Raw genomic sequence first — 24,320 nt, forward strand, 5'->3', positions numbered from 1 at the left:
CCACCTTGTAGTCAAAAGTAATAATGAAATTTCCCCAAAAATGCTAATAACTATTGATTAAATTTGCCTATTGTAAAACTGATCTTAATAGATTCCTTGGGTCATGCCCAGAACACAGACACAAATTTTGTCAGTCGGCCGAACTTCCTGTCCGCCATTTTGATTTTCTTTAAAAACCTACTTTTTCAAACTCCTTCTGGACCGTTGGTCCGATTTTTACCAAAATCGAATCGTATCATCTTCAGACCATGCCAGCGACTCTGAGGCTGTATCTCTGCAATGCTTTGGCACATTGACATATATAACTTTGCATGCGTCATTGTCACCTCACTCTGACCACACCACATCAATTTGGCCACAGCGCCACTTATTGGTCGAAAAACATAAACCATTAAATCATATTACTAGTGACTGTATCTATGATTTTTCAGGCATTTTGCCTAATATCATCTTAAAATGTCTTTAATTGCTCATTGTTGCAGTTGGCCTGATGCTTCCAGCCATGCTGGCATGACTTATCGTGCCTTCTTTGTGCTTGGCCCCTTAAAGGGTTACTTCACCCAAAAATGTCAATTCTGTCATCATTTACTTTCATCTTTTCATCATTTTACCCTTGAAGTCCCAGCTTGTGATTCCTTTCCCTTTTCTCCTCTCCTGTCACTTCCGGCTATTGCTTCAAATGTCAATAATAAAGGCTAAAATATAACAGAATAAAAAGGCTCTTACATGTAGGAAAAAATTAAAAGTAGACAAAAAAAATTCTTGCAGTGTACATGACTGTAATTGAAAAAGAAATCAAGTCGGACTACCTTTACTTTGGAAATTGTTTTAAATAGTTTTTATGTATGTAAATTTTATTTTTCCACAAAAATATGCATATTTTCATATATCATTTTGATTCTATTGTGTGTTTTTTTTTACTACGCATCCCTATCTAGTTGCATTTTTAACAGAGAAAATCTTTAAGAATGTATTAATTACTTAAAACATTCTATTCCATTTATGCAGGAATATATAATTTCCTCTGAAAGCTTTTACGTTTAAGTACTCCGCAGTCTTTGCATGAAGTGTTTACTTCCTTACCACTTTCCCTTTGTTTCTTCCAAGAACCCTTTCTCGGGTTCAGGTCGCTCTTAAGAGTTGTTTTGACAGGAAATATGAGATTTCATCAAATAAAGTGTGTGTGCTAGCATTGTCACATTGTTGCTGATGAAAATGATGTAATACGAAGCAACAATATGCACCAAATCGCTGTTGTACTGTCGTACTTCCTTTCTTTAGTACCCACATTTCCTGAAGAGAGATGCCAACCGGCTGCAGATCATGCTTCAAAGGAGGAAACGCTATAAAAACAGAACTATTCTGGGCTACAAGACGCTGGCTGTCGGTGTTATTAATATGGCTGAGGTACGGACAAATGAATCACTCGAGCCCGGTGTCCAGTTCATTGAAACTTGTGACCTTTGAATTTGACCCTTCTTTACCAGTAGTAAAATTGGGACATACTCACAGCTTTCATGTGAGGTCAATATGTCGATACTTGTCCTCTCACATCACACATTAAAGAAGCCATATGCTCTGATAGCTTAGTAGTGATGCATTGCCATTGGTTTGCCAGCTCTTTGACAGTAATGGCTGATATTTACACTCTGCATAGACTCACCACAGTGCTGTTTGGCTGTAGTGGCAGATAGTTATATTTGCCACCCCTTGTGAAAAAGAAGTGCAGTTAATCATCTTGAATGCAATGTGTATTTAAAATATATATTTGTTTTTAAACTGTACTTGCAGATAATATCACATTAATGAAATAAAAGGCCATACATTTAGAGAGTAAACTCTCATGACACTTAAGTACACTTTTAAATCGTTATGTTTTAATTATCTTTTGTTTTGCTTCCCAAGTAACCTGAATTCATCCTACATGACATTTTCCATAAAAAAATCTATTTTAGTATATATATGTAAATATATATATATATATATATATATGTAATTATGAAATTACATATAGAGATGAACTTAAGTCCTACTTAAGTGGGTGAAAAAAGCACTCTAAAGTTCAGCTAATTAAATTTTTTGTACTTGCAGATAATATAATTTTAATGAAATAAAAGGCCATACATTTAGAGAGTACACTTTCATGACTGTTTCTAAACACTTAAGTACACTTTTAAATCGTTATGTTTTAATTATCTTTTGTTTTGCTTCCCAATTAACCTGAATTCATCCTACGTTACATTTTCCATACAAATTTAGTAATAATAAAAGTAATAATTTTAGTATATATATGTAAATATATATGCTTACATATATATATGTAATTATAAAATTACATATAGAGATGAACTTAAGTCCTACTTAAGTGGGTGAAAAAAGCACTCTAAAGTTCAGCTAATTACATTTTTTGTACTTGCAGATAATATAATATTAATGAAATAAAAGGCCATACATTTAGAGAGTAAACTCTCATGACTGTTTCTAAACACTTAAGTACACTTTTAAATCGTTATGTTTTAATTATCTTTTGTTTTGCTTCCCAAGTAACCTGAATTCATCCTACATGACATTTTCCATAAAAAAAAAAAAAAATTTAGTATATATATGTAAATATATATGCTTAAATATATATATATATATATATATATATATATATATATATATATATATATATATATATATATATATATATATATATATGTAATTATGAAATTACATATAGAGATGAACTTAAGTCCTACTTAAGTGGGTGAAAAAAGCACTCTAAAGTTCAGCTAATTAAATTTTTTGTACTTGTAGATAATATAATATTAATGAAATAAAAGGCCACTTAAGACAGTCACTTTCATGACTATGTTTCTGAACACACTTAAGTACACTTTTAAAAACTGCACTTGTAATAATGTCAAATTAGCATACATGACAGTTATTACAATTTTAACTTTATTGTGTTATTCAACATTACTTTTAAAGCTAATATATTTTAAATGTACTAAATTGCAACTTCGTCATTATAAATGTTGCAACAGAAACCTTTAGCCACAGCTTTACTGTAAACCAATAGATTTTGCGAAGGGTGAGAAAGTATCAGTTCGCTAACTCATTAAAATGCAAATATGATTGAGTTCTCTGAACGATTGTATGGATATTCATTGCTACATAGTGCAAAGTGAGTGCAACATTTTCCTTCTCTTATATTTGTAAGATCCTCTCAACTCATGTTCATAATCATTAGCGACTATTTCTTCTTGTTCTTTTGTTTCATGACTGATACTCTTAAAGTGGTCTGTTATTTAGGAGTGTTAGGAGGGGGGGCTTTATGTGAGCACATTATATTCATCTGTGAAGCTTTCTGAAAGTTATTCTCTGCAGTTTCACCCCCACAAATTCCAAACTCCTCTCTGCTGAGATTCCAGCGCTAATCATATTCAGGAGAGACTCGCCATAGAAAACCTCAGGGGGCGATTCATCAGCCCAAGAGTTCGAGGAGGAATGCCAACCTTGAAACAGACCAAAACTGAGGCTTTCAGATGAAGAGGAGTCGTGGTTGAAACTGAAAAAACAAGGACAAGGAGGCTACATGTTCAGATGCCTCTGTTGACGTGTGACTTATTTCAGAGTGTTTGTGTTTAAAGGTGATGCAGCACCCGACAGATGGAGGCCAGATTTTAGGACTCCACAGTAACGTGAAGGAAGCACCGGTGCGTGCAGCAGAGCTCAGTGTTTATTCACTGTCCAGTCAACCTATCGACCCGGAGGACGGCAGTGGGCAGCCAGAGACAAAGGCCAAAGCTTCAGGTGACTCGCACTGATGGATCAATGTATTCAAATAGAAAAAGACGCGAAAGGTGTGTCACAATTAGTGTTGTCATTGGCGAAATCCAATTGGATTTCAGGAATCCACACAATCATGAATTTCGCTTTACAATAAGGTTCATTGATTAACATTAGTGAACTACTTTAGTTAAAATGAACTAAGATTGGACAATACTTCTACAGCATTGATTAATGTTAGTTAAAGGTAGGGTATGGGATTTGCAATATTTAATATTAATTTCAACATTTACTAATACGTCATTAAAATCAAAGGTTATGTTTGTTAACATCAGTTAATGCACTGTGAACTAACATGAACAAACAATGAACAGCTGTGTTTTTATCAACTAACATTAACAAAGATTAATAAGTACTGTAACAAATGGATTGCTCATTGTTAGTTAGTAAATACATCAACTAATGAACCTTATTGTAAAGGGTTATCGATTTTCCAATTGAGATTTTGAATATCTAACAGACAATGGACCTTTCTTGCTCACGAAATTTCACAAATGTGACCGCAATTGGAAGGAAGGGAACATATAAAGGCCAGATCTTTAACCACTACACCAAACCACCCTGTGTATCCAGTTACATTATTCCATCAGTGATTAGCTTTGTTTATGTTCAGTCATTACATTGACCATAAGATGCTAATGGGCAGTTTGAGTGCATTAAGTGCAATAAAGATAAACGTCCCCCGGAAACTCTCTCTCCCACCAAACATCCTCCCATCCATCCTCTTTAAACACACACAAAAAAGAAAGTGACTGATGCTGCGCTACATTAAAAGGGAAAGTTGCTTTAGCAGCTCAAGTGTTCTCAAATTGGAGCTGTAAAATTGCTGCGTGTTTTGAAATAATCATTTTAATGCTTTGGATTTTTCTGTTGGTCAGATGGTACTGTGTGTCTGAGGCCTTTGCTGCAATAAAATGTCATGGGGTCATTAAATGTCTGTGTCTCTTTGCAGACCGTTCTCCAGATATGGATAACTATTCTGAAGATGACGACGATAGTTACTCATCAGAGCAGGAGGCGAGCGATGACGCTGTTCAAGGCCAGGTCAGGAGGAGCTAGCATGTTTTTATCATTGTTCTAAGAAAGCCCTACATTTTTAAAAAGGGGTGAATTTCTACTTAAAGGGATAGTTCACTTTGAAATTAATTTTTGATATGTTTTAGCTTTCCTCAAGGGCATCCAAGATGTAGGTGTCTTTGTTTCTGCAGTAGTTTCAATTTTGATATTTTTAGGTCAAACCGTTCTTGTCTGTCAGTCATATAATGCAGGTCTATGGTCACTGTCTCAAAACACAAGCACAGAGTCCAAATTAAAACAATTCCCCATCATAAGTACACATTGATGGCCTAAGACACGAAACGAGCGGTTTGTGTGAGAAAACGAACAGTATTTATATCGTTGTTATCTCTTGAACACAGCACACGTCCAAATGATCTGACGGCGCGGGCGGGTATAGATATATACATAGAGCTCGCCTTGGCTACGGTTTCGTTCCAATGAACTGCAGTAGCCAAGGCGACATCTATTTATATATCTATACCCGCCCGCGCCGTCAGATCATTTGGACATGTGCTGTTTTCAAGAGATCTTGGATGCCCTTGAGGTAAGCTAAAACATATCAAAAATTAATTTCAAAGTGAACTATCGCTTTAATTCCCTGATTTCACTATGAATGTAGTTTGTCAATATCATTGGTCTTGTTGGTGTTAGTTTGCGCCACACAGAGTATGTTAATTTCGAAATAAAACTGTGTGGGAAGAATTTACTAAAAAATGAATTGCATCCGCTGATAGCATTGTTTAGAGACTGGTGACTGGGTCATCAGTGAATAAGAGTGTGAATATTTTGCATGGCCCAACATAGTTAATGAATTTGCCCTTGTATCTTTAGTAAGGATTGCCACCTAATAAAATCTATCGAAATTTCCTGAAATTCTGTTTTAGGACCTTTATGATGAGGATGATGATGTTCAGCGGAAGCCCAAAAAATCTAGAAGAAAAATGATTAGAACTACATCCATGACCCGGGTATGTACAGATAAACTCCCTCTGCACTTTAATGAACACTTTGCAGAAAATGATCGGACCCAGAATCGAGCCCTGAGGAACACCATTTGTAAAAAAGTCTTTGTATATCCGTTCTGCTAACTGATATGATTCAGTTGAATTATGTATTGTATCATATCATATCTCTATTGGTATCTGCATATCTTTCCATTACAAAATTCACGTTGGTTGAGCACTAGTAAATTCATCAACACACCATGAATTCTTCATTGCCACAGCAATACTGTTAAATGACCCAATCTATTATCCTGGAATTATTGTCTTGACACAAGTCACTTCAGGCAGCTAGATGGAAACAGAGACAGATTGGCTTTGTGTCCTTAAGGGGGTGTTTGGTGTTTGGTTCGGTGTTATCTAGTTCACAGAAGGTCATAGAAGGTGATGTTCTAATCCTCTTGAAATAAGCTCACAATTAGGAACACAAGTGTTAACCCAGGATCAGTGCATAAACTAGAACAACACTAATGTAGATTCCACTCCTGCCATTATGAAACACATTATGAAAAACTGAGACCCACTTTATATTAAGTGTCTACACCTGCTATGCACTCATATTTAAATGAATCATTGATACATTTCACTTATTGTGTACATACTGTATACTGTTGAATCTACTCCACCCACCTTTAAACCGACTTCCATATAACCACAGCTATCCTTAAGCTTACCAGCAAAGTTATTTTGCTATACAGCATGAACACAATGAGTTTGTTGCACCTAACAGTTTTTTGATGCAAGTATATAGTAGTTAAAGACACAATATACAGTGTGACCAAAAATTGTAAATGCAGATATTTTTCGTTTTGTCTTTTGCTTTGACCTATTTTACTGTTTTAACTTAAAAAAAAGTACCATAATTTGACTGTGTTTTATGTACTTCTTTGTAAGTGTAAACTTGAGTCGCAGCCCAGACGTTTTTGATGCCGTATTCTCTCAATCTCTCTGTAGCAACCCAATTTCAAGCAGAAGTTTGTTGCTCTCCTGAAGAGATTCAAAGTATCTGATGAGGTGAGATTTTCTTCTTGTCTTTTATAAATTACAAGAGAGAGAAATACTGTACATGTTTGCCTGAAGTTCTGCACTCTCCGCTCTCTACTCTGTGCTTTGAATCGAAAAAATCACTTCAGCCATGAAATTCAACCTTTATAAAAAGAGTCCTGGGAAGCAATGATTGATCTAGTCGCCGAAATGTGAGAGGAGCTTTGATTTTTGCCGTGTAAGATGTGATGTAGATCTCTTCTAAAACTAAACTGACTGTTTAGCTCTGAGAGGACACATGAGGCCGTGATGACTTAGGTCACACATGCTTATATAGCCCACAGGCAAGATATAAGCAGCTTTACAGTCTCATTGTTAGAGTCTAAGCTTGTTAGTAGGTAGCTGTTTGACTCTTTGACTTGATCGTCCCCTTGCCTTGACTCGGTTATCCAAGCCCTACAGGAAATAATCCAGATTTATTTGGCTATCAGTCCAGCAACTTCCTGATTCAGGGTGATGACACAGATTTGTTGCATTGCCAACATGAGCTTGTCAGTTCAATAGCTCACTTTGACTGTGTCCTAAATCACCTCCTATTCACTATTCCCTACATTACTCCACTAAACAGTTCACTTGAAGCAGTGAATGAACACGAGTGAGTGAATTGACGCTTTTGCATAGTTTGAGCTGTTTAATAATCATTTGAAACTTAGCAAACTGTAGTAATGAAAACATTTATCCTGAACTCTGCTATGGAAACTACTAGCTTGTGTAAACCTTAATTAGACAATTTAATAACCAATTAAAAAAGGATTTTATACCTGTATGATATTACGCTGTAGCCACATTGGACCAGCGGTTTGTAATGGATGGATGATTCAGTTGCGGCGCCATCTTCTGGTCAGACGTTAAGTGGCCATTAAGTGTACATCCCTTGTAAACTCGTTACTGCGGTGCATTGTGGGATTGAATGAGTGCACTCGATCACGTCTGCTGTGGTTTCGCACACCACTACAAATGGCTGTTCCCTGAAATAGTGCCAATTTAAGGGTATAGGGGGCGATTTCAGACAATTTCAGCTCAAATGTGTAACATATTTCAAAACACCTGTGACATAAACCTATGGAAAACAATGACTTTGGGGAGTTTCCAATCACAGCTTTCCTGTTGGGAAGTAGTTACAGTAGTTTCTCTTTTTTATTATTATTGAGAAATAAATGACGACCATTCGTAGCACGGCAAAACACACAACGGCATTGATTTGATGCACGGTTTATTATTTCTATTTGACTCAAATCCAAACTCAACTAGGTAAAACCAGTCTGTGCTGTTTCGCTGTATTCTATCACAACCAAGTTATTGTTCTGATTTGTTTCCAGCAGGGATAGTGTAGCACTAGCAAAACAAAGCTAACGTAAAGTCTGACAGATTCTCTAAGACTTTAAATTCCTGGAACGTAGAATGTCCACTTAAGGATGAATGGATCAGCTATGAACTAACTTGTTTGTTGAACAACTTTTTATCGTCCAGGGGCCGTATTCACAAAGCATTTTATCTTACCACTAGGAGTACTCCTAAATCGCCCTAAAAGATTTTAGCTAGGAGTTTTCTCTTAAAAGTTATTCACAACGCCTTTCAGACCTACTCTTAGTAAAGAAAAATGACAACTCCTAAACTAAGAGTGAGTCTTCGTTGCTATGGATGACGTCATTACTCATGCACGAGCTTGACTGAAGTGACCACCTTGATTGGCTGATGATTGTAACGCGGGAATGATTCCAAACCCCTCCCCTACGATGATGAGTGACAGGTGACAGGTCTGAGAATGCGTGCGCTACACAAGTAGTGCGAAGGACGGAAGATGATGAATAACTGAATAAATAGCCTAAATGAATAAACAGTAAGGCAAAACAAATAGCCAGTAGCCTAATGAAACATATGGATTGATGCAATATCTTTGCAACATTATTGAATTAATCTGTCACTATATGCCTCTGCCTACGTTTGCAAAGAGAAGAACATTTTAATTTGATTCACAATGAAATGTTACAATTAGTTTACATGCAATGAGTAGCCTAGTTTTGGTTGTTGTTGGTGGCGTTATTGCATCCCTAGTTATGCCTACAATGCAAAATTGTTCCCTCGTGATTGGAAGCTCCTGTAGCCGCCGCATACGCATTTCAAAACATCGCAACGTGAAAAGCCACAAAAAGCGGTTTGTGAAGGTCTTAGTGAGTTAGGAGTCCTCTCGACTTCTTTTAAGCTGTCCCAGGCTTAGGTGCTACTTTTAGGGCTAAAATGCTTTGTGAATTACTCTTAGTCAAAAAAATTAGGAGTCCTAAAGTTACGAGAGACACGCCCATTATTTTTAGGAGTTGCTCCTAAATTCGCCAGTTAGGAGCTACTTTTAGCCTTAAAATTCTTTGTGAATACGGCCCCTGGAAAAGAAGCAAAATAGTGTAATTTCTAGTAAATTCTCATTATTAGGATTAAGATTTCACATCTCTCTTCCACTTTGTGTGTCTTTTCTTTTCTTTTCCACAAGGAACTTCTTTCTGTCTTTTAGCCTTAGCTGCCTGAGGAGAAGCATTTTATAGTATGAATGGGTCATTACTGGTGATTCTCCTGTCCTGTGAAAATTCAGGCTGAGAAAGGTTGCATTCAGTGTCTTCGTTCTTCGAAACATGTTGTTGTTTCTTTTTTAAATGGGCGAATCTCACGACGAAAATTTCACATTTTCCCACACAAATAATTTCATTAAGCTATTCTAATCATTTTTCATTACTTATTATAATATAAAAAAACAGATTTTTTTTGTGTAGCTGAGATTACATTTTTTATACATATCTACATTTAGCTTTTGTTGTGCTGGCTTCAAAAGGTATTGGACTCTGATCCGGTTGATCAAACGCAGGAGGTTGAAGATCTGGATCTCCTGTATGACAGTCTGGAGGTCTATAACCAGAGCGACAGCGGCCCAGAGATGGAGGACAACGAGAGTCTTCTCAGCACTCCCAAACCCAAACTAAAGTAAGAGTCATGAGTCAAAGTCATTTCACACGGCGGCCATCTTTGAAACGACTCTCGTCGCTTTCGAAAGCCGCTTCAAAACCTTTTGCAAATCATTTTTTTCGAACCAGTGATTCAGTGCGTGTATAAAACTGTCAAAGTTATGTGGTTTCAGTAAACGAGGCTCTGTTATGTCATTACGGTTTTGAAGTGTTTCGATAGTTTAATGGTTGGCCACTAGGGGGCGATGATCTCCTTGAACCCATGATCCAGTGTCACCAATGAAATCTGACAACAACTGTCTCATAAAGTTTCTAAATGCCCAAATAATGGCAGAATCGATCATCTCTTCCTTCTAGTTCATTTATAGCATCAAATAAACATGAACGAACATCAGAGGGAATGTTGTTTTAACCGCGGAAAGACGTCAGTACACACCGTGTTTTTCAAGTTCAAATCCTCCAACGTTAATCTACTAACTCTCCTGAACAAAAATGGCGGATTCGGCGGATGGCGGATTATGATCGGCAGATCGGCTGTCAATCAAACTCCCTGCGAAGGGTCAATTGGTGATTGGCTTTTTTATTCAGAAGGCGGGACTTATTCCGCCATATTGCACGTTGCACTTTCTCCCATTCATAGCAATATGAGTCTTTGCACATCTAAAGTCTTTGATCATAGTGATGCATATCAAACACAAAAATGAGAAAGTGTTTGAGCAAGATTTACGATTTCAATGAACATCGCCAACTGTCTCATTGACTGTCTCACTGAAAATGAATGCCTTCCAGACAGTGTAAGCACTTGACTGATACTGCATCGCTGACCATGAAACCCAGCTTTTGGCTTTTAGAGTGTTTTTATATTGTAAACGTGTGTATGTTTTCCACTCAAGGCCGTTCTTTGAGGGAATGTCTCACTCCAGCTCACAGACGGAGATCGGCAGTTTGCACAGTCAGAAGAGCCAACCGAGAGAGCCGCCCGCCACTGTACGTCTCACACACACACACACACACTCCAATTATACTATTATTCTGCCCTACAAAGGCTAAACAGTACACGCCAACACTGAAACTGAGAAATATGTCTTATTTTTATATTTTGGTAGATTTTATACACATTTTTACACTTTTTCTTTCTAAATCTGAGCAAAGTCAAGCCAAATCCATCTGTTAATGGACAGATCATAGTCTAATAGACCCATTTATCTCATGACTCGATTTTGACAAAATAAGTAGTAAGTACTTATTGCCTTCATCAGAAAATATTGTAATCCCATTCATTGTCTCCATAGGATTGTTTTTTTTTTTTTTGTATGGCAATGTGTAAACTCTTAGACACAGACACATAATATATTCTTCTGTAGAAGCCACAAATCAGTCCGAATTCAAACTGATAAAGTCTCAAAGAGTTCAGGAGTGAGCACCTATTCCCATGAAGCATGACCATGTGTGTGTGTGTGTGTGTGTGCAGACTGGTGATCTGTTAACAGTGGACAAGAACAGAGCAGTGTGTGGACGATATCCGGATGACCCGACAGTGTTGGACTCCGCCGCTGCGGTCAGTAACAATTTCTGTATTAATAATGTTCAGCATTTTAGGCACACAGAGGTGCTAGTTTCAGTCGTTCTCTAATGAAAAATAATAATTTATGCACATAATGTATTTACAAAATGTATAATTTTATATATGTATATATTTATGCATTATATTCACTGTAAAAAAATAATCCTGTAAAAAAACCCGGTAAACTCCTGGCAGCTGTGGTTGCCAGCATCATACTGTAAAAATACGGTGTGTTACTGTTTATGAAATTAACAGCTAAATACCGTTTTGTCACCTACAGTATAAAACTGTAATTTAACAGCATAGAGCTGTATCCGACAAAACGGTATTTAGCTGTTAATTTCATAAACAGTAACACACTGTATTTTTACAGTATGATGCTTGCAACCACAGCTGCAGGGAGTTTACCGTTCTTTACAGGATTATCTTTTACAGTGTATATTTATATATGTTTATATTATATATTTTCCCCATAGGCATTTTGTAAAAGTATAATATAATATAATATAATATAATCGTCCATTGACCGATTGTTTAAAAACGACCAATGATCATTGTCGTTTATATCCTGTCAATCAAAAGAAGGAGAAAATAACTCATAGGGCCCTATTTTAACGGTCTGAAACGCAAGTAACTTTGTGGGCGGATCTCGGGCGCTGTTGCTATTATACCGGCGGGATAAATGACTAAAATGGGTTGGTCTGAAGTAGCTTCATTACTCATAGGTGTGGTTTGGGCGTAACGTGAAATAAACCAATCAGAGCGTCATCTCACATTCCCTTTAAGAGCAGGCGCGCTTGTTCCATGGCGGATTGCTATTATAATGGCGGATTTGCCAGACGCACGCCAGGAGCGGTTCACATCCGAGGAGACCGACGTTCTCGTCAGGGCCGTAAAACACAGAGAAGTGAGATTGGGGATGGAGAAACACACCCAGATTAGCTTCGGTTAAACAGGCGTATAATCATTTGGGTAAATGTGTAAGCTAGATTTATGCCTATTTTTTCACATCTTCATGGACACCACAATGATTTCCCTCGTGTGGAATATTTTTCCTTGTAATTATGTATGATTTGCAAAAATGAAAACTACTTAAAATAGCATCTGAATAACGCACTGACTTTAGACTAGGTTTCTCCTGGTCTGTGGCGGAATTGTTTTCTGAAACTGCAAAATAGCACCAGGGAACGCTTGCGCCGGAACACGCCTCCTCTTTTCGCTGAACCGCCTCCAGGAGCGCAAGTTCATTCCCTAGTTTACCGGCGTGCGTCTGTGGAGGGAAAAGTCCGCTGTGCGTCGGGTGCAGAATAGGAATGATACATGCGTCGGTGTACAAAGTCAATTGCGCTGGGTGCAAGATAGCATACTGTGTGAGACGAAAATCTCTTGTGTTGAATTTAGGGCTGTCAAAGTTAACACGATGAATAACGCATTAAAAGGTTAAAAAGTAGCGTCAGTAAAGCAGGTTTTATTTGACCCAATGAATCACCTGTACAAGCCAGGGCTGCAGGGCCACAGTTTCTCAATACATCAGACATATTTCAAACATTTTCTTCAAACAATGACAAAATCCAGCGCTCCATCCTTCTTTCATGAGGGCTGTGCTGTTTTTCTGTTTTTGTGCACTGACTGCTGATAATTCAAGGCTACGGTCTGTGTCACACACTTAATCAGTTATAACAGTATAGTGTGTGGAAGTCACACATACACACACACACACACTCTTTCAGACACACCACGATTCTGCTTTGTGGCTAAGTGGCCGTCTCCACGGCAACATGATGATTCCCGTGGCCGTGCGAGCCCTTGAAGAGAGTGATGCGTGTTCCCGGCTGATGTTTGTCTCTGCGCGCAGGAGCTGGTGGAGGACGAGGCGACATGTGACGCCAACATGAGCTGGGACGCCAGCGCAGAGAAGCTAGCAGGAACGGTGGGCAAGCTCTGCAAGACCGAGTCGCAGACGCTCATGTCGCCTAGGTAACACACACACTCTCGCCTTCCTGCTCTCCTTTTCCATCTGTTTCACATCACAACCTCTCACACAGCCCCGTAGGCGCTAGTCTTCACCGCCGAATTAAAGAATAGCCCCTCCGGATGTGCCCGCACGTGGATGTTTCTGTAACTACAGGCATTTTTATGTGCCAGGGGTTCATTTACTGTGTATTTAAGGGTTCGTTCACCCGAAAATGATTCACTCACCCTCAAAGCAAGACTTTCATTCATCTTCGAAATACAGATTAGGTTTGTTTGCTTCCGTTTACCATATTTGATATGCTCTGTTCATGTGCATTGATCAATGTTTATATATGAAGAAAAGCCTTCATTAAATCTGTCATATAAAGCGATCATATCTCTTCAAAAGCCTTGGATTCTTTTACTTTTTCAATGTGTTTATGAACTTTCTGAAGCATCACAGTTTTGGTGGTTGTGAAGCTTTGGGGGTGTCGATGGGCTCGATCTACTCCATCTGTGTTTTGATCAGCGTTCTGAATCCCATCTGGATGTAATCTTTGATAAAAATGTGATTTTCTCAGCTTTTTGCTCAAAATTTTACTTTTTTTAATGAAACTTTCCCACTTTCAAGTGTTTATAAAAACAAAAACATGTTTCTTTTGATATATTTGATATATCTTTTGAAATATTCTGCGGGCCATGACAATTTTGTGAAAATGACCAAAAGCAGGATATAAATATCTTCAAAAATATCTTCTTTTGTGTTTTGAAGACAAACCAAAGTCTTATGGGGTTGAAATAAAATGAGGTGAACTAACTCTTTTATTTCTTTGGTTATATAAAGGACTTTTTTATTTATACAAATAAAATAATTAATTGTTTAGACTTTAAACATGTCCTTAAAAAATCATCATAAAAAGTTATTTTTTAAACTATCAAAATCTGAATAATCTGTGAAACAGACATAAACCAATATTTATTATGTGAAAATGATTTATATTAATATATATACAAATTTTCACAAATTACCCTGAACAACATTTTTTGCCAAGATAAAGGTGAGCATCATTAGTAGACAAATTAAGTATCTTTTCTAGATACATTAGACATTAAGTGAAGCCAATTTAGCGACTAGATTAGTGACTTTTCAAACCCCTGTCGACTTTTTCTTCCTCAAAAAAGCGACTAGTGACGAATCTGGCGACTTTTTGGATTGCTGGGTAACAAGTCATTCATTATATCAGACACATTCTGTTGTCTGACAGAAAATATATCATTGAGTAATTGAGAAAATGACAGTATGTGAGCACAGATTAGGTGAGAAAACAGATGTAAAGTGCAACCATTACATCATCTAGCGACATTTAGCGACTTTTTGAGCATGCTTCAGCTACTTTCTATTGAAAATAGTTGGCTATTTTTGATTGGATGGAAGCAAATCAGCTGAATGCAAGTTTGCAGTCGATTGTAAGTAGGGGGCGGGGTTTAAGCAAACACAGTGATTGGAGAAGTCCTACGTACATCACCTGAGAGAAGTCTGTCATTTTTGAATGAAAAATAACAAGGCCAAATTCGTGAATCGTTCACAACAAGCTCAATAACATGCATTTAGAAAATAGACAGGGTGAATTGTCATTTCATGCTGACTTGAAAAAACAAAAAAAACAATGTGAAAAGTACGTTTTAAGCAAGTTTATTTTCTGAAAGTCCACAGGACAGAAAGCGCTGAGTTGAAGAAACAGCCATCTGTTATGTTTCTCTAGTGGTCCATCACGTTTGTTCTTCCATGTCGTTTTCTAGCCGGTTGTTCTCACGGGCCTCTGTTAGATGGCATATGTGTGTGTTTGCATTGGCTAATGAGCTCATTAAGACTCAGTCCCCGAGCGAGGGGCTCACAGACACTTTAGTGAATCTGGAACGCAGCAGCGCATCAACGATTCGCCTCTTTTGAGCTTCTTTTGTTGAGCCTCGGGAGGCAGAAGATGCCACAAACCGTGTGTTATAGAGCTACTGTACTTAGTTCAGGCTGAAAAGACAACTGGAAGCAGCAAGCGTCCTTCATCTATGAGTTGAATACTCTACATTTATTCCACCTAAACCAGTTTGGACCATCTAGAAACCAGTTTCCATGATCTAAGGGTGTGTTCACACTTGGCAGGTTTGGTTCGCTTGGCTTGGTTTGTTTGGTCCTCCTGGTCCGCTTAGCGTTCACATTGGCATTTTAACACCGAACCTAAAGATACCGAAACTAAAGGCATAAGGATACATACACAACCCAACTGGTCGACTTTCATTATGTCTATTTCGCACTGGAATTCATCGAACATCCAAAGCGATGCTGTGTTCTGGGCTAAATGAACTTGTGTGTGCGTAGCTACATATGATGGTATTTTGACCAGCTGGGAACTCTTCAAGAGCTTATAAAATGTGTAAAGAAGTCAAAACAGCGGCAGGAATCCCTCCGTCACACACAGAAATGAAGATCTGCTGTGAGGAGACGCTGTTCTGATCCTGTACTGAACTGTGACGGGCAACATCGCGACTATGACGAGAAAAAACGATATGCGCGAGCATTCTGTCCATTTTAGGGCCGCATCTTGTGACATCACGTCCTGTTTTTGGTTCGTTTAGATGTTTTTGGTCCGAGTTGCGTTCATATTTGAGTCGAACCGCACCAGAGTTTGTTTGTAAGTGGAGAGAGACTCATCTTTTCAGCGTCTCGCTCCGCTTGTTTGGTGTTCCAGGGTTCAGATAGCAGCGTTCACACTTATTCAGATGAACCGCACTAACAGAGCAATCGCACCGGGGTTCGGTTTTAATCCAACCAAACATGCCAAGTGTGAACACACCCTAACTCTATCATTTTCTTTTTTGGTCCGGACCAAAAGAACCGAACTACAAGTGTGAACACAGCCTAAGACACATCTGAATTTAGCTTGGTTTTCCAGCTAAATTTCCTGATAATTTACTCTCCCCCACGTCATCCAAGATGTTCATGTCTTTCTTTCTTCAGTCGAAAATAAATTAAGATGTTTCTCCATATAGTGGACTTCGACGGTTATCAATGGTTTGAAGGTCCAAATGTCAGTTTCAGTGCAGCTTCAAAGAGCTCGACTCGATCCCAGCCGAGGAATAAGAGTCTTATCTAGACAAACGATTGGTCATTTCAACGTGATTGCGTAATGCGTGGCGCATCGCAGAGCTAGTGCAAGACGACGAGCATTTGTGGTTAAAAAGTATGTAAATGTTTATTTGTAGAGACTTTGAAGCTGCACGAAAACTGCAATTTGGACCTTCAACCCGTTGGACCCCATTGAAGTCACTATGTGGAGAAAAATCCTGGAATGTTTTCCTTAAAACCTTAACCTCTTTTTGACTGAAGAAAGAAAGACATGAACATCTTGGATGACGTGGGGGAGAGTAAATTATCAGGAAATTTAAATTCTGAAGTGAACTACTCCTTTAAGTCCAACAAGTCTTGCAGGAACTATGAGGGTTAGGGATGTGCTTGGCCGCTCTCCTTCCAGCAGTTGTAACATGTCTCTCTCCTTGTTGGCTGGCCAGTAAAACAGAGAGTAAGCTCCAGCGGCGTCCGCGCAGCACGTCCATGAAGGACAGGCAGAACTCTAAAGCTCAGAGCGACCGCACCAGCAGCATCGAGAGCGAAACCTCGCCAGAGTCCAGACTCATCACACAGGTTTGTGTAAGTGTTTGTGCCTGACGGTAGAAGAACAAAGAAAATATTGAAAGACAATTTAGTTCTCGTTTTCTGACCCAACGTCCTTCTTGTTGCAGCTCCCGAGGAAATCAGTGTACGATCAGCTCAATCAGATCCTGAACTCTGACGAACATCTGCCAGAGAATATCATCCTTATTAACACTACAGACTGGCAGGGGCAGGTGCGTGTTTTCTACCATGAGTTTGTTTTTTTGTATATATATATATATATTTGGGACTTGTTTTCCAATTAACATACTGAAACATCCTTAATATGTACATGTACTTGACAATTAAAATTGTGTAATGAGATATGACTTGTTTTCATAGAATATATCTTGAAATAAGTTTATTATTCTTACCCTGATGGCATTTATTTGTTTAGTTTAAAGTGTGATCCTTACTAAATTTGGTACATTGTGTTCCGAATATGTTTTTGTAATTTTGCATCTCAGTGAAATGTATCTTGTTTCGACGTTTTGTAAAAATTTATTTAATGTTTTTAACAAAACAAAAATACCAATTAAAAATATTATTTTGTGTGTATTTTAGGGTTATTCCAAAAACAGGTGATTTTTAAATCCAATTTGAAAGATATTTAGCCAATTTTGTAGTGAATTAGTGTGTTAATGTTATATGTTAGTGTTTAGTAGTGTTTTTTCTTTCTAGTTGAATGAGGAATCAACTAGTCTATTCCACTTCCGACTTTTAACGTCAGTTAATTTTGACAGGTTATTTAGCAATAACTAAATAACTAAGCTACTTTTAAAGATAATTTAATGATAATCTTTCTACAAATTTCCAGTTTTCAATAATCATTTGTTCTTTATATCGTCATGGTAACATGGTTCAGATATATATTCATTCCATTTTATATATGCTTATTAAATTATATATATATAGTATGTGTGTGTGTGTATGTGTTTATATTTATGTTCTGGTTTTGTTGTCAAATACATTTAGTTTGCTTTTCTTTGTGTTCTGTGTTCCCACTCATCCTTTGTTATCATGGATATTCATTATGTTATTAATAAGTGCACAGAGTTCATTATCTTGTGTATATAAGACCTTCAGTTCTCTGTGTTCATTATCTGGTGTTGGTTGTGTTTGAGTACACACTGTTTTGTGATTCTCGTTCATTACTCCTCTCTTGTGTTGTTTAATTAAAGTTAAGCTGCTAATACATCCGCTTGCCACGTCTCATCTTCTCCCTCAACCCGAGTGTGACAGAACACTAGACTAACAGAAAGAATATGGATCGAGCAGCAGACTTCTTCTCCCTTGCCCGTGAAGATCTCCCTATATTGGATTATTTAAATCATTGTTTTGGATTGGGGTGAACTATTGCAGCCCCCTGAACTTACCTGACTTTAAGAGAGGAACTTGGAGAGAGGCCATTCTACAGTGTTTGCAATGTACTTACCCCATGATGTTCTCGTCCATCACAATTCCCGCAGAACCGGAACCCACGTCCACCAACAGAGAACAAGTATTTACCCACCGCAGATCTGGAGCCAGTATCAATGCCCACCACGGACCCTATGCCAGAGCCTATGCCTGCAACAAAGCCAAAACCTGCAGCTACGCCCGTCCCCGAGTCGTAGACTGCCGCCCAGTCTGACCAGGTGTCTGAGCCAACTTCTACAAATGTGCCAGTGGAAGTTTTAGCCGAGCTAGATGAGGACGATCTTCCTCCGCTGATCCCAGTCAGTTTCATCACTTAGCGTTAAGTGTTCATCGCCCTCCTCTGCCTAAACCAGTCAGTCCTTCGGCCCCGCCTTCGCTGGCTCCCTCCAGTCCCTCTTCTCCTCCTCTGTTGACTCTACCCTGCAATTCGTATCCACATAGGGTCTTACGTGCACCAGCTATGCTGTGGCAAATGGATTCCCTGGCTGTGCCTCGGACCATCAGGCCCTTAACTCCACCTCGAACCATCGACCAGTCGGCTCCACCTTGGCTCCTCGCCCCCTCAGCTCCATGAGGGACCGCTGTCCTCGCGGCTTCCTCGTGGAAAGGAAGTTCTCGCTGCTCCACCTTGGCTCCTCGCCCCCTCAGCTCCACAAGGGACCGCCGTCCTCGTGGCTCCACCAGGCTTCCTCGTCCCTCTGGCTCCACCTTGGCTCCTTGCCCCCTCAGCTCCACCAGCGTTCGCCGTCCTCCCGGCTTCACCAGGCTTCCTCGTCCCCTCTGGCTTCACCTTGGCTCCTCGCCCCATCAGCTCCACCAGGGAACACCGTCCTCGCTGCTCCACCTTGGCTCCTCACCCCCTCAGCTCCACCAGGGACCGCCGTCCTCATGGCTTCACCAGGCTTCCTCGTCCCTCTGGCTCCACCTTGGCTCCATGACTCCTCAACTCCACCAGGGAAGGCCGTCCTCATGGCTCCACCAGGCTTCCTCGTCCCTCTGGCTCCACTTTGTCTCCTCACCCCCTCAGCTCCACCAGGGACTGCCGTCCTCATGGCTACACCAGGCTGCCTCGTCCCTCTGGCTCCACCTTGGCTCCTTACCCCCTCAACTTCACCAGGGAACGCCGTCCTCGCTGCTCCACCTTGGCTCCTCACCCCCTCAGCTCCACCAGGGACCGCTGTCCTCATGGCTCCACCAGGCTTCCTCGTCCCTCTGGCTCCGCCTTGGCTCACTGCCCCCTCAACTCCACCAGGGAACGCTGTCCTCGCTGCTCCACCTTGGCTCCTCACCCCCTCAGCTCCACCAGAGACCGCCGTCTTTGCGGCTCCACCGGGCTTCCTCGTCCCTCTGGCTTCACCTGGGTCAGACATCACTCTGCCTGTGCCCCGGACTTCCGGGACACCAGCTGCGCTTCTTCCCTCCACCCCTTCGGCTCTGTGGGCTCTACCTTCCCTCCAGCTCATCTTGGTCCTTGGTGGCATCAGCTCCGCCTCAGTACACTGAAACCCTAAACCTACCGTGTCTTTAGGTCTCTCCATCTCCTCAGCTGCTCGTCACTGCAGTTCTGCCCTGGCCTCCTGAACATATGGTGTCGTCAGGTCTCTCCATCTCCTCAGCTGCGCCTGGGTCTCTAGTTCTCCGGGCTCCACCATTGGCTTTCGGACTGCCAACTCCACCCTGGCTCCTCCCACCATCGGTTCCGCCATGGGGATCTTTAGTCTCGTATGCTCTGCTGTGGTGGTCTTCTGCTGCTACATGGAGATCCTCTGCTCCTCCACTCCCCTGAACTCATTTTATAATTTACGGGGTCAGGAGCCACCCTCCGGAGGGGAGGAGTAATGTCACGTTAAGTCTGTTTTGGTTTAGTTTTCAAAGACTTTTAGTTTGCTTTTCTTTGTGTCCTGTGTTTCCGCTCATCCTTTGAGGTCATGGTTATTCATTACATTATTAATTAGTGCACAGAGTTTGTTATCTTGTGTATATAAGACCTTCAGTTCTCTGTGTTCATTGTCTGGTGTTGGTTGTGTTTGAGTACACACTGGTACATGATTCTTGTTTATCCCTGCTCTCTTGTGTTGTTTAATTAAAGTTAAGCTGCTAATAGATCCGCTTGCCACATCTAATCGATCCGCTTGCCACATCTAATCTTCTCCCTCAACCTGAGTGTGACATATATATATATAGTACATCAGTTTCCTTGTTTATAACACCTGTGTTTAGCCAATCATCTTTGTTTTCACCTGGTATTGCCTGTGTTTCTGTTTTCATTTGTGTTTGCTAAGTTTGGTTACAGTTTATCCTTCTGTTAATAAAGTCTTTTTTGTATTCATCTTCCTCGTCCGACCTGTTACCTTCATCACGCTTTGCCAATGCGTGACACATACGTGTGATTACATAATACTAAAAACAGAAAAGAGGAGACTTGATTTGCTTGTCCCAGAGTTCACTGTTTGATTTATTGACTCGTACATTATTTTAATAAGAGCTGGTTATGGTGGTAACAGGGCTGACGCATTAACCTGGGGACACAAAGTGTTTTTATCACTTGTCTTGTCTGTTTGGATTTATTTGGACATTTGTCTTTCCCTGAGGCAGACGTGTACCGCTGGAATAGCCATTATGTACATCGCAGTCCTCATAACTTGTTTCTTTTTTGCCATCCTCACAATTCCCCTCGTGCTGCTCTCTGACCTGTGACCTGTGTTTCTGTGGCAGTATTTGAATGAGATTCTTCAGGAGCACAAGCAGCCTATTGTGTCCACCGTTTCCCCCGCAGACGTTCAGGCCGCCTTCAACACCATCGTCACCAGGATTCAACGATTGTAAGGCCACTCAAATTCCTCACTGTCCACTCCCAACACAAGAATAAACCCTAGCTTGCTTTATTAGAAGTTTTTATTTTGTCTTAGTGAGAACTGATTTTGTAAATCTCATACAGCTGCAACTGTAATGCACAAACTCCACCAACCATTAAAGTGGCAGTGGCGGGCGACCAGAGTTACCTCAGCACGGTCCTACGCTGCTTTGTGGAGCAACTCGCCAACAAGACGCCTGATTGGTTGAGCTACATTCGTTTCCTGGTCATTCCTGTCGGTAAGCAGAATAAAGCATCTGAAGCACGCCGCAAAATTAACTCTCAAAAATATACATAACGCTTAAAATTCCTCTCAGAAACATACACTACCTGTCAAAAGTTAGAGCTTTTGAAAGAAGTCTCTTCTGCTCACCAAGGCTGCATTTATTTGATCGAGAACACAGTAAAAACAGCAATATTGCGAAATATTATCACAATTATCACAAAGCTGAATTTTCAGCATCATTACTCCAGTCTTCAGTGTCACACGATCCTTCAGAAATCACTCTAATATGATGATTTGGTGCTCAAGAAACATTTCTGATTATTATCAGTGTTGATGCTGCTTCATATTTTTGGTGGAAAAAACAAATCATCATATTAGAATGATTTCTAAAGGATAATGTGACTGAAAACAAGTAATGATGCAGAAAATTCAGCTTTGATCACATTTGATTACAATTTACTATATGTCACACAAGGTTGAAGGAAGAACAAGAAGATGATGATGATGATGATGATGATGATGATCAAGTTTCAAAAGCCTTTAATAATCCACTTCAAAGGCAATCCAAACAGGCAGGCAAACAAACAAAACAACCTCTAACATAGACATGACCGGACAAAGAGTGATTGTGAGGGTACAACTATTAAAGCAAACACAAACGAGATGATAAATCAAACACAGCTGAAACACATAACTCATAATGACGGTAACCAAGGATACAAACGAGTGGTGGGAAACTAAGACAAAGGAGAACATGTGACTGAGAAACACAAACTAAAAGTCAGTGAAAATGAAACTAACTGAACAGAACTGTGACAATATTCACATAGAAAACAGCTATTTTAAATTGTAATAATATTTTACTGTATTACTGTTTTATGTTTGATCAAAGAAAGGCAGCCTTGGTGAGCAGAAGAGACAAACATTTAAATTCAAACACATTAAAACATTCATAATTATTATAAATACACAGTAGTGTATTTTTTTTAATCAAATTTTCTATATATTCTATCATATGTTAAAAATATGTATTTGTATAGCTGCTTTTTTTCAGTAAAACTGTATATGTCAGAAAAACGTGACCGTTTTTTCATTATTTTAGTTTTCACAGCTTAATGGGAGGATTCAATTAAACCCTGTATTATGTTCATAATAGAGTTTCCACCCAGCGGGTGATATTATTTATGGGCCAAAGCCAGTTTGTAGTCATATCTGGTGCTTAGCAGGTGTTTATTTTGGACTTTGGTCAGATGTGAAAGACAATCCTTTTATTATGTGGTATTTCTTCAATATGAGCAAAATGTACTTTGTTTTTCAAAGGTTGTCATCCACTGGCCAAATACATCTCAACATTTGACAGTAAGTTCTGTAACATCTTCATGGACGCAGGATGGCGGGACATTTTCGGGAGGTTAGAAGCTCCCACTTCAGGTTAGAGCGTCTGCTAATATGATTTGATGCCTTTATTGTCTGATTTGATGCTGTGCCGTAAAGCGTGTGGTGTTTGAAAATGTCCACAGATAATATTGATGTGGCCGGACGCGTCTCACAGTATCTGGCTGGAGCGAATCTCTCCCACCAGTTCCCTATTTCTGAAGCAATGCTTACCTATAAACAAAAAAGGTATTGTCTTGCATGTGTGTGTGTGAAGAACTAATTAATGATGTAAATGTGAGGTATGTGTGATGCTTAAATGTACTTTGTTTATTCACCATCTAGCCAAAACACAGTTGTATAAAATTTGTTTCCATGATGATGTAAAGAGTTAAAGGGATAGTTTACTCAAACATGACAATTCTGTCATTAATTACTCACCCTCATGTCTTCCCAAACCCATCAGACTTTCATTTATCTTCGGAACACAAATGAAGGTCTTTTTGATGAAATCTTAGAACTTTCTGTACTCTTCAAAAAGTTCATAAAGAGAACATAAAACTAATTCATATGAATTGAGCAGTTTAGTCCAAATTTTCTGAAGAGACTCGATTGCTTTATATGATGAACAGACTGAATTTAGGCTTTTATTCACATATAAACATTCATCAGCTCACTTTGAACTTCCACAAGAACCAATGAGGTTCATTCTCGTGTTTCGCAGCACGTTTGAGCTTCAGCAAGAACCAATGAGGTTCATTCTCGTGTTACGCAGCACGTTTGAGCTTCAGCAAGAACCAATGAGGTTCATTCTCGTGTTACGCAGAACGTTTGAGCTTCAGCAAGAACCAATGAGGTTCATTCTCGTGTTTCGCAGAACGTTTGAGCTTCAGCAAGAACCAATGAGGTTCATTCTCGTGTTACGCAGCACGTTTGAGCTTCTGCAAGAACCAATGAGGTTCATTCTCGTGTTACGCAGAACGTTTGGGCTTCAGCAAGAACCAATGAGGTTCATTCTCGTGTTTCGCAGAACGTTTGAGCTTCAGCAAGAACCAATGAGGTTCATTCTCGTGTTACGCAGAACGTTTGAGCTTCTGCAAGAACCAATGAGGTTCATTCTCGTGTTACGCAGAACGTTTGAGCTTCAGCAAGAACCAATGAGGTTCATTCTCGTGTTTCGCAGAACGTTTGAGCTTCTGCAAGAACCAATGAGGTTCATTCTCGTGTTACGCAGAACGTTTGAGCTTCAGCAAGAACCAATGAGGTTCATTCTCGTGTTTCGCAGAACGTTTGAGCTTCAGCAAGAACCAATGAGGTTCATTCTCGTGTTACGCA

The 24,320-nt window shown here is 39.6% G+C and overlaps 1 protein-coding gene across 4 annotated transcripts in view; it reads left to right on the forward strand.

The window, feature by feature from the left end:
- The window catches only part of LOC311296291 (phosphofurin acidic cluster sorting protein 2), a 69,082-nt gene that overhangs the window by 32,334 nt on the left and 12,428 nt on the right, over positions 1 to 24,320 (forward strand). For 2 of the 4 annotated variants that reach the window (XM_084417997.1, XM_084417999.1), the window contains exons 4-18: positions 1,282 to 1,407; positions 3,636 to 3,798; positions 4,787 to 4,878; positions 5,778 to 5,861; positions 6,849 to 6,908; positions 9,760 to 9,908; positions 10,783 to 10,876; positions 11,361 to 11,447; positions 13,309 to 13,430; positions 16,971 to 17,109; positions 17,202 to 17,306; positions 21,247 to 21,353; positions 21,470 to 21,624; positions 22,932 to 23,042; positions 23,132 to 23,234. In XM_084417997.1, the coding sequence (XP_084274123.1) occupies positions 1,282 to 1,407; positions 3,636 to 3,798; positions 4,787 to 4,878; positions 5,778 to 5,861; positions 6,849 to 6,908; positions 9,760 to 9,908; positions 10,783 to 10,876; positions 11,361 to 11,447; positions 13,309 to 13,430; positions 16,971 to 17,109; positions 17,202 to 17,306; positions 21,247 to 21,353; positions 21,470 to 21,624; positions 22,932 to 23,042; positions 23,132 to 23,234 (1,697 nt within the window). The remainder of the gene's footprint in view (positions 1 to 1,281; positions 1,408 to 3,635; positions 3,799 to 4,786; positions 4,879 to 5,777; positions 5,862 to 6,848; positions 6,909 to 9,759; positions 9,909 to 10,782; positions 10,877 to 11,360; positions 11,448 to 13,308; positions 13,431 to 16,970; positions 17,110 to 17,201; positions 17,307 to 21,246; positions 21,354 to 21,469; positions 21,625 to 22,931; positions 23,043 to 23,131; positions 23,235 to 24,320) is intronic. The other 2 variants (XM_084417998.1, XM_084418000.1) reach the window with 1 other exon arrangement.

This window comes from Rutilus rutilus, assembly GCF_951802725.1.
Source record: "Rutilus rutilus genome assembly, chromosome: 8".
NCBI lineage: Eukaryota > Metazoa > Chordata > Actinopteri > Cypriniformes > Leuciscidae > Rutilus > Rutilus rutilus.